The sequence below is a fragment of the Spermophilus citellus genome (genome assembly GCF_964194105.1).
Source record: "Spermophilus citellus genome assembly, chromosome: 4".
NCBI classification, from domain to species: domain Eukaryota; kingdom Metazoa; phylum Chordata; class Mammalia; order Rodentia; family Sciuridae; genus Spermophilus; species Spermophilus citellus.
This window is the reverse complement of record NC_138185.1, coordinates 128,043,162-128,059,382: the sequence shown is the minus strand read 5'-3', so window position 1 is coordinate 128,059,382 and position 16,221 is coordinate 128,043,162. Positions and strand designations below refer to the sequence as shown.

Sequence of the window (16,221 nt, the reverse complement as noted above, 5' to 3'; positions counted from 1 at the left end):
ATCGAGTAGATACACGGGAATATTATACAAATTTCAGTTTGTAGTCAACTTATAAACAGCAGAACATGCCACTGCTTCCCAGTAGTGAACAGCCAAACTGGTTTGGTAGGTGAGCCCTATGACGTTCTTTTTTTACAGCAAAATTTTTTTACATACAGAGAAATTATCATAAAAAGGAGTGCCAGAAAAGGTAGCAAACTATGTGAGAGCTTTATAAATAGAGGGAAATTATCTTATCAAAGAATCCATAGGTCCTTGAGAGTTTTGTTTTCTTTTGCCCTGTTGCTTTTTACTCTTTGCGTTTATTTTATTTATTCTAATTAGTTATAAATGACAGCAGAATGCAGTCCAATTCATATTACACAAATAGAGCACAATTTTTCATGTCTCTGGCTGAAGCCCTATTGCTTTTTATGATGAGATTCATTTTGTTGTTAAAGCATTAGCAAAAGTTTGTACATGGGAAAAATTAGACATGTATGAGACTTCTTAATAAATGTGGATGAGGATTACAAAAATAAACATCTTAGATTTTAGTAATGCTTTAGAGTCCATTAGATCCTTGAATAAGACATAGGCAAGTATTCAATAGTTTGTTTGGTTTTCTTTCTGTTTTGTTTTGTTTTAATTGACAAGTAAAGACTGTATGTATTTGTGGTGTACAGCATGATGTGTTGGTATATATACATACTCTAGGAAGACTAAATGCAGCTATTTAGCATAAGTATCACCTCACTTTTCATTTTTTTTGTTGTTGTTGTTGTTGTTGTAGTTGGACACAGTACCTTTATTTTTTTATATATATATTTTTATGTGGTGCTGAGGATCGAACCCAGGGCTTCGCATGTGCTAGACGAGCGCTTTACTGCTAAGCCACAACCCCAGCCCCCACTTTTCAATTTTTTTATGGTAAATAGCTTGTGTAGTTTTATTTAGTCAGTAAATACCATAATCCATTGGTTCTCAACCTTGGATACTATGCATTGGAGTCCTTCAAGAGCCCCAAACAGCACACTAGACCAGTTAAACCAGAATCTGACTGGAGTGGCATAGGGTAAGATGGGGTTGCAAAATTTGAATATCAGAATTTCTTTTATATATATATTTAGTTGTAGATGGACACAATACCTTTATTTTATTTTTATGTGGTGCTAAGGGTCAAACCCAGTGCCTTCCACATGTGAGGTGAGCACTCTACCACTGAACTACACCCCCAGCCCAGATATCAGAATTTCTTAAAGCTCCCTGGAAAATCCACTGTGCTTCCAACAATGAGAACCACTGCCATAGACAATTGAAAATGCAAGTGAGAGACTGAGCTCAGGAAAATATAATCAATCTGAAGTGGCAATTAAAGTCATGCTCCCTGAACTGTATATTCGACTTTAAAAAAAAAAAAAAACTTTATTTATTTATTTATTTATTTATTATATGGTGCTGAAGATCCAACTAGTGCCTCACACAGGCTAGGCAAACGTTCTGCCACTGAGCCACAACCCCAGCCCCAGTATGCCACTTTTTTTAAATTAGTTTTTTCTTTTTTTTCTTTTGGTGCCGGAAATTGAATCAAGAAAGAGCCTTGTACATACTGAGCACATGCTCTACCACTTAACTATATACCCCTAGAACCTGTAGGCCAAGTGTCTTTTTTTTTTTTAACTGACAAATAAAAACTATGTATATTTGTGGTGTACAACATGATATTTTGGTATATATACATACTCTAGGAAGACTAAATGAAGCTATTTAACATAGTATTACTTCACTTTTCAATTTTTTAAATTTTTTTTTTTTAGTCATAGATGGGCATACTACCTTTTTTTTTTTTTTTAAATGTGGTGCTGAAGATCAAACCCAGCTCCTCATATGTGCAAGGCCATGAGCCACAACCCCAGCCCTAATTTTCAAATGTTTATGGTAAATAGCTTGTGTAGTTTTATTCAGTCAACAAATTCCATAATCCATTGGTTCTCAACCTTGGATACTATGCACTGAAACCCTTTAATATCAACAGTAAAAACTACCATGGAATTATCAGAACATAATGATTTGCTATTTGTCTTTTTCTGTGACCAATAATAAAAGATTATCTAATCTCCAGAACTCTAAAATTTGATAGTAAGATCAATTATGTATACTCCCATATAATTTGGCTTTTTTTTATGGTGGGGGGAAGTCTACTGCTAAAAAAAAAAAATTAAGTCTGTAAGCCACTAGTTTATTGAAAAAAGGACTGACTTAGGAGTTTGGAAACTTCTCGCTGGATATGGTGGTGCATAGTTGTAATCCCAGCAATTTAGGAAGCAGAGGCAAGAGAATCACAAGTTGAAGGCCAGCCTCAGCAACTTAGCAAGACCTTGTCTCAAAATTAAAAATTTTTAAAGGACTGGTGATTTAGCTCAGTTGTAAAGTGTCCCTGGGTTCAACTCCTAGTATCCTTGCCCCCCCCCAAAAAAAAGGGGGGGGTTGGGGGAGAGTTTGAGAACTTCTCCTCTTGAGTTAGTTCTGCTGTTACTTTGAACCAACATATTTAAATTATACTTTATAAAGTGAGGTCATTGATCTGGAGATAATCACCAAATTATTTATCAAACAAGTTGGATTGCTTACTGTGCTCTAGGCAAGGACACAGGATGAACAGAATGTAGACCATGTCCTTGAAAAGTTTGAAGAATTCAGGCACATGTGCAGAATATGTAAATGTAGCCATGGGTAAATGTTCAGGGAATTAAGGAAATAGACGTACTTCACTTGCTTTCAATATTGGGATAAACACTCATTGCCCATTCAGCAATGATTCCTTCAAAGCTATCTTTGAAGCTGAGGCATGAACATGTGACCCATTGCTGGTAGGTAAGACCAGAGAAGTCTGAGGAAGTTTTTCTTGTAAAAGTTGACAATTGAGAAAGTACCCTTCTTTCCTTCCTGTTTTATTTCATGGAGACAGACAATTGGCACTGTAGAGGCCATCTTGAGACTTTGAAGGCTTTACAACAAAGGATTTCGTGCTGGAGCAGCCAAAAAGAAACGTGGAAAGAGCCTGGATTCTTCATTTCAACATTGAGCTGCTAAACCCTAGAACCTTGTTATTGAGATAATAAACATCCTTACTGGTTGAATCCTTGCTGCTTTAAGAACATTCTGTGGATAAGCAGTGTCAGCATCATCTGGGAGGTTATGGTTAGGAATGCAGAATCTCCCACCCCACTTCAGACCTGCTGTGTCAGAATTTGCACTTTAATCAGTCACCAGGTTACTGCAGTGCACATTAATGCTTGGGAGGCACAAGTTTAAACTACTTTTAATTGAGCATTCTGTTAATATTCACTTAATTCAGCCCTACTAATCCAAACACATTTTGGATTGACCAAGTGCCATTTTTTTTTTTAAGTGCCTACCATGTGTGAGGCACTGGGTTTGATTTTGATAACCCGAAAGACTTGAAGATGTGGAGTTGCAAAAAATCATTATTCTCACTATAACTTAATAGTCACATGTGGGAGATGCCCAGCACAGATAACCTTCTTAGTGTCCATTGATGCTTAGAGGCACAGTGATCAAGAGTTTCAGAATACCACTCAGAACATAGGAGAATTTCTTTGTAAGTAGAAATTAAATTTCTAGAGTCATGATTGCTTCTACCATTCCTCAAGTGACTATGGCAATTTGTTGCTTAAGAACAAGACATTGGGGCTGGGGTTGTGGCTCAGCAGTAGAGCGCTCACCTAGCACGTGCGAGGCCCTGGGTTTGATCCTCAGCACCACATAAAAATAAACAAACAAAATAAAGGTATTGTGTCCAACTACAACTGAAAAAAAAATAAATTAAAAAAAAAAAAACAAGACATTGGGTTTTTTTTAAAAGTGTTGTGGGTTTTGCTTATTCATTTATCTATTGAGTCAGTATTTATAAAGCAACTCATAATTACTCTAAAAAGAGCCAATTTTTATTTCCTCAGGTGGGAAAATTTCTGTTATCTTTTCTTTCTAAGGTATTGTCCTGGAAATTCAATAAATCTGCATAAAAAATGAAATAATCACTGGATGTTAATCTTGACTTTTCCTTCAACTTTGGTTGTGTATACTTTTAATAATGTTTGTTGGAAGAAAGGTAAAATGGTAATGAGTTAAATAACTATAGTAGTGAAATTAATAAAATGTTTTTATTTTACAGGAAAAATATTTATCCCAAAACAGAAACCTGTACAGACTTTGACAGAGGAAAGTGTATCTGTTGATCCAGAATTAGAAGAAGCTTTGATGAGTGCTTCTGATACAGAATTGTGTGACCTTGCAGGTATCCCTAAAACAAATTTGTGAATGAGTATCTGGGATGGGGAGAGACCAAAGGATGCACCAGTATCCATCCTACAAATGCTTGCTTTGCCTAACAACCTGCTAAAGATGAGTAGCCATGTATTTGGCTTTGTATTTCACACAGCAATCTGACATGCAGGTTTCTTTAAATATTCTCAATAGTGAAGTGTTTACACTAAAAGGATTTATTTTATATTTGACACTTCTATGTTGCCGTACTTGAAAGTTTTGATAAAAATCTTTCATCACCGTGTGCTGGGCTAGCAGCTGTCCTATCTGAAAACTGAAAGAGTCTTCAAGGGTCGATTGCTGCCCCATTTTATCAGAAGACCTAGAGATAGGTCACTGGAAAGCAAGTGGATCAGTCAGTTCTGAATTTTACTTGCCACTTTGCTAACTTTTCTAAAGTGTATGTGGAGCACTGCAAACTCTCTTATTATTTTCATCATTGTGAATGTCTTATATAGACAAGTGAAATCTCTGCCATTTTTCTCAACAGAAAAATGTGACACATGGGTAGATCTTAGTACCAAATAACCCCAAGAACTAACATGTTTGAAAGTAGTAATGATGGTTCTTTGGGAAGGACCTTGGAAGAGGAAAGTTGAAGTGTGGTGTAACAGAGCATGCGCTATATTCCTTGAGGGACTGAGGACTGGTGGATTTGTAGATGTACATTTATAAGAGTGAAATGGGTCAGGGGCATACTGAAACTTCTGCCTTATTTGTACAAAAAAGCCATCAAACATTAAACTTATTTCCTGAGGGATGCTACTTTATTATTTGAGAATTTAATAGTATTCTAATCTTAGCTAGAATGCAAATATAACTTAAATGACATGAATTTAACAAATATAAAAATAGCAGAGGGACTGGGGTTACAGCTCAGTGGTAGAGTGCATGCCTACCATGTGTGAGGCACTGGGTTTGATTCTCAGCATCACATATAAATAAAAGTAAAGGTCCATTGACAACTTAAAAAAATTAAAAAATAGCAGAGATAAGTTGAAACCTGTCTTTATTAGCATTATGTTCCTCGAAACCTTATTGAGATAAATCGATCAATTTTCTTTTTTAGCCACCAGATGGAGCTAAGCACTGGTTTACCTTAAATATGGTTAGGCTGACTTCAGCTGTGAATCTGAATTTTAAAGTGTGGGGTAATATTAAATTCAGAAATAGGAAGGAAAATAACAAGGGTATTTGTGAGGATGAGATTGTAGGTGATTTTTAATCACATTATCTCCTCTTTTACTGTAAAATTTGCATTTAGTTAGTAAAAAAGTGTCTGGAGCATGTTAAAGTTATTGATAACAATTTTTGGTTGCAAGCCAGGTACATTGGTGCAAACCTATAGTTCCACCTACTTGGGAGACTGAGGCAGGAGAATCACTTGAACCCGAGACTAGCCTGGACAACAGAGCAGGACTCTGTCTCGGGATGGGAGGGGAGTTTAAAGCAGATGGAAATAAAGCCTAATTCTCTTTTCCTATATTTACAGCTATTCTTGGGATGCATAATTTGATAACAAATACACAATTTTGTGATATAGTGGGAAGTAGTAATGGTGTTGATAAAGGACATTTTTCAAGTGAGTACTTAAAATATTTTGTGAATTCCAATCCTTTACTAAATGTATTGTTTTCTTCATGTATTAGTCTTAGTATTTATATACCAAATATTGTATATATGTACTTGAAATAAAATTTCAGTTTGATGATATTGACAAAGAAAGCCATTGAAAATAAAGTAATAAATACTTTTTGCTTAATTTGTTAGCAAATGTACTAGGAACTGCTGTTATCTCAGTAAATAATATTAATAGTAAGCAATATAAAACTTAGTATGCAAGACCCTGGAATCAATCCCCAGAACCTCAAAAAAAAAAAAAAAAAAAAAACTAGTTAGACTTAGTTTTTATTGACATGTTATCATTGTTATTGCTGATTTCTAAGAAATTCAAAGCAGTTCAAAGAACCTATGTTATAAAATCAGATTCAGGAGAAACCACAAAAATATTCAGCCCCTAAGCCTTTCAGTCTGGCTTGAAATATTAAATGGCTTTTTAAAACATTTTTTTAATAAATATTTTTTTTTAATTTAAAAAATACATTGTTAAAGTGTTTTTAAATTCTTAAGGCAATACATGATTTGTAGCACGTTTAAATAGTGTATAAGGATAAGAAGTAAAAATATCTCCACCATAGTCATTGTGCCCACTACTCCTCCACCACCATCCTGTTAACAATTTGATATATAACCTTCTAGACTTTACTGTTTATACAAATCTATATGTGTTATATATAATATAAATTGTTTGGGGGGAGTTGTTTGAATTTTTTTTAAAGTGATATATTATAAATATTCCTTGCACCTTACAGTAATAATGCTATTGGCTAATTTTTTTTCACTGTTTTCTGTGGCCATGTTTTTTTGGGCAGTTTCTGAATGTGGATTATTCTCAATCCTTACAACAGTTCTGTGAAATAAGTATTATTATTATTGTTGTTGTTATTATCTTTAATTTGCATGTGAGGGAGCTAGGATTCAGAATGAAGACTTAAGGAGCCTCACTGTCACACACAATCAGCAGTTTTAACACATGCTGTGGAGTAAATCACTCAGCAATGTACTATGTTTCCTGGTTAGCATATATAGATATACCTCATTCAGACATCTTCACAACATTGTTTTATATAATATGGCCATCCTCCCCAGTTTAAATTTAACTTTTTCTTTAAGAAATGTTTTAATATACATAAAAGAAAAAAAGAATAATGTATTCATCTCCTAGTTTCAGCTGTATTTTAACATTTTGCCAACCTTGTTTCATCTACCTTCTGCCTCACTTCCAACTTAATCCACTCTTTTTTCTTAAGTATTTTAAAGCCAATCCTGTTCACTTGTGTTACTTCATCTGTAAATATTTTCCATATGTGTCTCTTTCAAATAAAGAAGTCTTTTTTTTTTTTTTTTTTTTTTTTTTTGCGGGGGGAAGGGTGCCAGGGATTGAACTCGGGTACTCTGAGTCACATCCGCAGCCCTATGTTTGTATTTTATTTAGAGACAAGGTCTCACTGAGTTGCTTAGCACCTCCCTGTGGCTGAGGCTGGCTTTGATCCTCCAGTCTCAGCCCCAACAAGCCTAGCCAAGTCATTTCTTTTTAACAGCCACATGCCATTGTTAAACTTAAAAATGAATAATTTTTTCATATCTCCAAAATCCATTGCAAGTCCAGATTTTCCATGTTCTTTCAAAAATGTCATTTCATGCTTGGTTTAAATCATGATCCAAATAAGGGTTACACAATGCATTTGGTTATTTGATTTTCCAATCTCTCTTAATTTCTTAACAGTTCTCCTCAACTGGCTCTTCCCCCCCCACACACACACTTTTTCATGTCATTTATTTCTTGAAGAAACTGGGTTTCATTCAAGTAAAAATGTCTACACTCTGGATTCAGCTGATTGCAACCCCATGATGTTACCTTTCGTGTCTCCTTTGTTTCTGTTCAGCCTAGTGGCTTGATCAGATTCAGCTGCAGGGCTTTGTTTTGTTTTTTTAAGAATGCCTCACAGTTGGTGATTGAATCACATTAAGAAGCTTATCATGTAAGTTTATGATGGCATATGCATGTAATCCCAGCCGCTGGGAGGCTGAGGCAGGAGGATCACAAGTTCAAAACTAGCCTCAGCAGCCTCAGGAAGGCCCTAAGCAACTTAGTGAAACTCTGTCTCTAAATGAAAAATAAAAAGAGCTGGGGATTGGCTCAGTGGTTAAGCCTCCCTGTGTTCAATCCTTTGTACCAAAAAAGAAAGAAACAGCAGTAGCAGCTTATCGAGACTGATCCTCATCTTTGGGGAACTTGTTAAGATTGATCAGTAGATTCAGATGTTGGTAATCAGATCATCTGTGTAAAGCTCCTTATTTACCTAATGATTTCAGCATCCCATTGGCCAGATCCCTTGTTTCATTAAGGGGCAGGGCTCTTTAAATATACATATTGTGTTGAATGGGAAAAGAAATCCTTTGGTTTTATAAAATATAGAACACACTAAATTTTCCATTCAGTGAGAAAGAACTTCCCCATCTCCCTTGATTTGCTATCTTGAAGAAGACTATCTTGATGAATTTAAATGAGAAAGAGCCTGCTCTTCCCTTGGTGTTTGTATTTAATAATATCTTATTTCAACTTTATATGTATATGTCAACACACAAAGGTTCTTTTAGGAATTATGGAGAAGGAACTCTTCAATCTATTCTGTTAAGTATGTGTGTGTGCATGTGTGAAAGAGAGAGACGGGTGTGTGTTACCAAGTAACTGTGTGAATCCATTCTCAATCCGTCAACTTTTGCTCTTTTCATTGTTTACCACAGATGTAGTGAAAGGTGAAAAGATTCTTCCAGCATTTGATGAGCCACCAAATCCAACCAACGTTGAAGAGAGTTTAAAGAGAATTAAAGAAAACGATGCTCATCTTGTTGAAGTTAATTTGAATAACATAAAGGTAAGTGTGTTAAGCAGACAATAAAGTTGTTTTGTATTGCTTTGAATTAGTTGAACCTAGGATAACAGTGGGGTAGTTTTGATATAGTAGTCTGATTCTACTTTAAGGTAAAGTTTTTGCTCATGAGCATGTAGTAATATAGGTTCCTTCAAATTTTGGAAATTAAAGTATTATAGAATAGTGTTTTTTACTTACTTTTAAAAGAGTTTATTATATAAAGTGTAGCCCTAAAAACTCTCTGTAAATCTCTCTGACCTTTAAAGTATTGCCTTCTTTGAAGAACTTCAGTCTTTGGGGTTTTGTTTGTTTTGTGGCACTGGTCATTGAACCCAGGCCCTTTTGCATAGGAGGCAAAAGCTCTACCTTTGAGCTTCGTCCCCAGCTCTGTTATTGTTTTTTAAATTAGTTTCTTTTTGTTGTTTGTTTGTTTGTTTGTTTTTGAACTGGTGATTGAACTCAGGGGCACTTGACCACTGAGCCACATCCCCAGCCCTATTTTTTTTTTTTTTCCCCAGCCCTATTTTGTATTTTATTTAGAGACAGAGTCTCACTGAGTTGCTTAGCACCTTGCTTTTGCTGAGGCTGGCTTTGAACTTGCAGTCCTCCTGCCTCAGCCTCCCGAGCTTCTGGTATTACACGCATGCGCCACCACATCTTGCCAAATTAAATTTTTTTAAGGTGTTGTTTGTATGTGGAAAATTCTCCCTTTTAGTATACAGTTCTGAGTTTTGACAAATATACACAGTTGTATGACCATTGCCAAAGTAAAGATATAAAACATGTCTGCTACCCCAGAAGTTCCTCATACCCCTTTGTAGTCATTCTCTTCCCCACAACTCACCCCTGACAACCACCAGTCTATTTTCTTTCTCCATAATTCTGCATTTTCCAGAATATCATGTAAAAAGAACCATACAGAATGTAGCCTTTTGAGTCTGGCTTTCTCATTTGGCGTAATGTATTTGAGATTTGCCTGTTGTTGCAGGTATCAGGATTTTGTTCCTTTATTGCTGAATAGCGTTCCATCCTGTGGATATGCTACAGTGTGTTTATCCATATTGGTTGCTTCTAATTGGGGATGATTACATATAAAACTACAGTACAAGTTCTCATGTGAACATGTTTTTATTTCTCTTGGGTAAATAATCTAGAAATGGGTTTTCTGAGATTTTATTGGTTTTTAAACAATGCAACTCTTCCTTGGAGTAAGGAAAGAAAAAATGAGTTAGGAGGAAAGAAGGTCTTGGAGAAAATCAGTATCCTTAGTGATCACTAATTGTCTGGGTTTTTTGTTTTTTTTTTTTTTTTAATTCACTCCCTGTATCTCTTTGTTTCTAAGTAAAGATTAATGATCTGAAGACTGCAAGACTATAGGGACTTGGCATCTTGATTGCCCACCAGAGCAATCAGTGCTTTCCATATTTTCCTCCTTTAGGTAGTATAGGGTTAATCTCTCCTAAATCTGTAAACTAAGCAACTGAGAATAGTATGTCATCTGCCTCAGGAATCATACTCAGTGGAGACAGACTTCACATCTCTCTTCTTAGAGAAAAGTGGTTCCATTTTGGACAATTAGGGGTTGGTTTCATATACTAAAACAATTAAAAGTAGAATGGTGAGTTTCTTTTAACTGAAGTGCTAGAGAAATAGTGGTATGTTTCTGCAAATGCACCAATATAGAGAAGTCACATAGATTTTGAGGACATTGCTATTTTTCATTTATAAACTTGTTATTATAATTTCTGAGTATCTTTTAAAACAGAAAGTAAGTACAAGTATATTTAATTAATGGACTGAATTTAAAAACTAAAATGAAATATGTTACATGTTACTGTCTTTCAAGAATATCCCAATTCCAACCCTAAAAGACTTTGCAAAGGCTTTGGAAACCAATACACATGTGAAATATTTCAGTCTTGCAGCCACCCGAAGCAATGATCCTGTTGCTGTTGTAAGTACACTACTATTAAGAATATTGAAATAATGCATGCATACCTGGATATGTTACAATGAGGTCAAACTGATTTTTTAAACAAGATTTAGTCCCTTTTTTTCAGTTGATGTTTAAGCTCACTATTAGGCAATTCATTATTTACTACCTTTTTGTGTTTATTTTTTCCTGCATTTCTTTTTTTTTGAGAGAATTTTTTTTTAGTTTTCAGTGGACACAACATCTTTATTTGTATGTGGTGCTGAGGATCGAACCCAGGGCCCTGCGCATGCTAGGCGAGCATACTACCGCTTGAGCCACATCCCCAGCCCTTTCCTGCATTTCTTTCTATGAACTTTTTAAAACATAAATGGGGATCGGGGTATAACTCAGTGGTAGAGTGCTTGCTTGATGTGTGCAAGGCTCTGGGTTTGATCCCCAGCACTGTGAAAACAAAAACATAAATGGAATTATGCAATATATACTGTTCTGTAACATGATTTTTCACTCAACATTTATCTTAGAGATCTTTTCATACCAGCACATAAAAACCTAATATATTCTTTTAACATCTGCAGAGGATTTCATATATGGTTCTGTAGTTTTAGACTTTTGTAGTTTTTTATATTTTTTTTAATGTTTTTGCTTTTTCTCTGTGGAAATGATCATGTGGCTTTTGTTCTTTATTAATATGATAAATTAACACTAATGATTTTTGTATGTTAAGTCGGCCTTGCATTCCTGAGATAAATCCCTGGTCATGGTATGAACCTTTTCCTTCACTTTGCTTTGGGAATTTCACTCCCTTCGGTTCTCTTCTAACCTCACCACGTGATTTCAGCTCCCTACACAAGGTTCCTCCTCATCTCCCCAACCTTTAAACATTGGAATTGGTCCAGGCCTTCATCCTTCTTTTCTCTGTCTGCACCTTCCTAGGTGATCTCATTCCATTTCATCCATGTATGTTAACTATGTATGCTGATGACTCCCAGTGTTACTATCTCCAGTTTGTACCTCTCTCCTGAACTCTTTACATATGCTCACCTTCCTACTCAACAGCTTTACTTGGATATTTAATAGACACCTACATCAAACTCCCAAACCAAACTCCTGACTCACAATCTTTTCTACTTAAATAGCAACTTTGATCTATTTCTCAGGCAAAACAAAGGAATCATCTTTGACATCCCTTTCTGACAGCCTTAAAAACACATTCAGTACCATCTTAAAAATGTTTCTAGAATCCAACCAATTTCTTTTATTTAATTAATTATTTATTTTATTTGGTGCTAGGGATTTAACCTAGGGGCATTTTACCACTGAGCTACATCCCTAGCCTTTTTTTTTTTTTTTTTTTTTTTTTTTTTTTTTTTTGGTATTAGGGATTGAATACAGGATCACTCGACCACTGAGCATCCCTGGCCCTGTTTTGTATTTTATTAGAGACAGGGTCTCACTGAGTTGCTTAGTGCCTTGCTAAATTGCTGAGGCTAGCTTTGACCCTGTGATCCTCCAGCCTTCACCTCCTGAGCCTCTGGGATTATAGGTGTGAGCCACCGTGCCTGGCCCCAGACTTTTTTTTTTTAGTTATAGGTGGACACAATATCTTTTTTATTTTATGTGGTGCTGAGGATCAGACCCAGTGCCTCATACATGCTAGGAGAAGCGCTCTACCTCTGAGCCACAACCCTAGCCTCTATTTTTTTTTTTATTTTTGAAACAGGGTCTTGCTATTGCTTAGGGCCTTGCCAAGTTGCTGAGGCTGGAAGTGGTTGGATTCTAGCCGGCCTGGTGGCACACACCTGCAATCCCTCCAAAATTGCTGCTATTACAGACATGCACCTCCATGTTTAGCTAGACTCTAACCGCTTCTTAACCATTTTCATTAATTACTATGCCCTAATCCAAGCCACCATCTTCTCTCACTGAGACTCCTGCAGGAGCCTCCTAATGAGCTACCTTCTGTCTTACCCACAGCATCAGAATTTGATGATTTTACTTGAGTTAGATCATTACATATGTATGTACATATATTATTATGTGTATATGTATCAGATTATTATATGTATAGATCATTATGTGTTTATATATAAGGGATTGAACTCGGGGTCAATCCCCGAGACACACACACACACACACACACACATACATAAACACTGAGCAGAATGACTAGCATTGCCTCATATCATGAGAGAAATTTAATGGAAGCAGAGTAAAGACAGTATTCCTTGAGGAGTTTAATATTTAGTTAGTTCTTTCTTCTCTATAGTCTTAGCTATTTCAGTTCTAGTTATCCGTGATCTTTTCTGGTCTTCTGCCTTGGAAATTAATTTAGCCTATAATTTCTTCTCGGTTTGGCTTCACAGTGATTCAGCTGCAGCAGGACCCAGCTGCAGTAAGAGAAGATGAAATTATTCCTACACAGAAACTGAGAGAAAGCTTTGGAAACTTAGGAGAAAGAAGCATGAAATAACATATAAATAAACATGAGAATGTGAATAGGAGTAGAAAATTACATGTGACCAAAAAAAACCTAAAGATTATAACAGGGTACATGTGACAAGTAGAAAACATGTGAAACCTCTACAATATTGTGTCAGGTTGAAACAATCTAAAGAGAAACATTAAGGCAGTTATGTTAATTTATGTATTTATTTATGGAATGTGCAGCATGTAATAGGTGCTATCAAATTTTAATCTCCAAATATTTTCTTGAATTTCTAGGCTTTTGCAGATATGCTGAAAGTAAACAAAACTTTGAAGAGCTTAAATATGGAGTCCAACTTCATTACAGGAGCTGGGGTTCTGGCACTGATTGATAGTTTAAGAGATAATGAGACCCTGGCAGAGCTTAAAATTGACAATCAGGTCAGTGTTGTACAAGAGCTACAGCCCACACTGTGTAGGGCTTGGCACCTGGGCAGGGAAAGCAGGGGGTGGGAGAGGTGGGGGGAAGGGGGACTAAAGGGGATGAGAGGACATTTGGAGCACCCAGAATATTAACTTAATGTATATAAAGATGGGTACCAAGCAACTTTCCCTGAGTCATTTTAAGAGAATTGAGATGGCTGCCTATTTTGAACTGAAAGGGCTCATACATGTGACAGTCTGTTCTCCATTTTTTTTTTTTTTAAGCTCTCTGGTAGCAAGATCAACATTGTAGATTTTTATGTTTATAATGTGTCACAGTCTCAAACACATAGTAGACTAATAGAATAGGTTAAATGAAAGAACAGTGCCAGACATGGTGGCACATACCTTATAATCCCAGCTACTCAGCAGACTGAGGCAGGAGGATCATGAGTTCAAGGCTAACCTCAGCAACTTAGACCCCATTTCAAAATGAAAAAAATAAAATAAAATAAAAACTGGGAATGTCGCTCAGTGGTAGAGCGGGTTCAGTCCACAGTACTGTTAAAAACAAAACAAAACAAAACTTCCAATATCTAGTTACCCTGAGGGCATAGTCTGTCTGGCTAAGTAAGTACAGTCTTGGTACTTAACATAATGCTGGGGTCACCCACATCCAGACAAACTTTTAAAGAGGCAGAGAGAATTATACATGTTAGAAATGCTTCCATCCAGGGTGGTTACTAATTTTTTTTAATTTGAAAAATAACTGTCCAAAAAAGAAAACCCATACCTATGAGCAATCACTCACATTCATTGCTTCTACCAGTGCCTGGAAACTGGTAATAAACTTTCAGTGAAATTATGTAATATGTGACTTTCTGTGACTGTTTTTTTTTGACCTACCATCATAATGTTCTGAAGGTTCATCCATGCTATAGCATGTATCAGTACTCCTTTCCTTTTGATGGGTGAATAATATTCTATTACACTTGAAGTATTTTTATTTTTTTTAGTTAATAAAAACAATGCCACTATGACCATTCATGTAAAAATTTTTGTGTGAACTTGAGTTTCATTTCTTTTGGGCACATACCTAGGAGTAGAATTGATTCATAGTATGGTTATTCTGTTTAAATTCTTGAGCAGTTGCCAAGTGGTTTTCCATGACATCTGTAGAATTTTATATTCCTACCAAAAATGCAGAGGGGACCCTCAGTTTTTCCCACATTCTTCTTGCTGTTGTCTTTTTTTTTTTTTAAAACAGGGTCATGCCATGTTGCCCAGGTTTGTCTCAAACTTCTGGGAGCCTTAAGTAGTCCTCCTGCCTCAGCCTCCTTTGTACCTGGGACTATAGGTGCATAGCACCACACCATGTGCTTATCCTTTTTTTCCCCATCATTCTCTTCTTCATGGACATGAGGTGGTGTCTCATTATGGAATGCACTTTTTTTTTTATGTCTGTATGATCATGTATTGATCTTTTAAAATTTTGTTTCTTACTGGGTGTAGTGGTGCATGCTCGTAATCCGATATTCAGGAGACTTGAGGCAGGAGAATCATAAGTTTGAGGCAAGCTATGGCAATTTAGACCCTGTCTCAGAATAAAAAAATAAAAATTAGGGCTGGAGGTATACTGAAAAAAAAAAAGACTTTTTTTTTTTTGTTTGTTTGTTTCTATGTTCATTGTAGGAATTGGAAAATTTAAAGAGACCAGCTATTAACATGTGTTTGAATATCTTAGTCTTGATTTACTTGAGAAAAATTTTGACCTAGTTTCTTAATACTAATATTCATTTCTAATTCTTCCAGAGGCAACAGTTGGGAACAGCTGTAGAATTGGAAATAGCCAAGATGCTTGAGGAAAATGCAAATATCCTTAAATTTGGGTATCAGTTTACACAGCAAGGACCCCGAACCAGGGCAGCTAATGCTATAACAAAAAACAACGACTTAGGTAAGACATTTGAAGTGTCAAATCAAGTTTCTGAATTATATTATTAAGCTAATAGATTGGGGGAACATCTATTTTACTTCCAAAATAAATTTTGACAGAGAAATTACTGGTTCTTTGTTTCTAAAATCTACACAGTCCTTTTTGTACTGATTGAGTTAAAGTTTAGCTAGGTTATGGTGATCTTTGTGTTGGTAATAAGCCAATTTTCTGTGACAAATATTTTATAGCTTTAAGGAAATTTTCTATAAAACAAATATTTTGTTCTCATTTACAAATATTTCAGTACAGTCAAGGTTCTTGTCCTTTTTACAGAACAGATCCAGATGGAAATTCAGTTTTAGATGATGAAATAAAGAATAGTTATAGTTTTACCCCAAGCTGTAAAGTCACTGATACATAAATGCTGCACTTGGTGGTCTCCCGAACATGACACCATTTGTTTTCCCACTTCACACAGCTAGAACAGCAGTCTCCCTTTCTTTCATGTTTCTGTTGAGCTGCTAAGGCTTGTGACTTATGTTTGAAATAAACTTTCCAGCCACAGCTGAATTAAAGAATATGTTGCTCAAATTTTGTTTGTACATGTTTCCAAAAAGTGACTCTTCTTTTAAGTTATGATATGTGGTATTAAAGTATTTTAAAAGATGCATTTTAGAAAG

The 16,221-nt window shown here is 35.7% G+C and overlaps 1 protein-coding gene across 1 annotated transcript in view; it reads left to right on the top strand.

Moving 5' to 3' along the window:
- The window catches only part of TMOD3 (tropomodulin 3), a 78,008-nt gene that overhangs the window by 54,015 nt on the left and 7,772 nt on the right, over positions 1-16,221 (top strand). The window contains exons 4-9 of the mRNA XM_081290089.1: positions 4,175-4,297; positions 5,819-5,908; positions 8,695-8,825; positions 10,669-10,776; positions 13,480-13,623; positions 15,418-15,562. Of these exons, the coding sequence (XP_081146215.1) occupies positions 4,175-4,297; positions 5,819-5,908; positions 8,695-8,825; positions 10,669-10,776; positions 13,480-13,623; positions 15,418-15,562 (741 nt within the window). The remainder of the gene's footprint in view (positions 1-4,174; positions 4,298-5,818; positions 5,909-8,694; positions 8,826-10,668; positions 10,777-13,479; positions 13,624-15,417; positions 15,563-16,221) is intronic.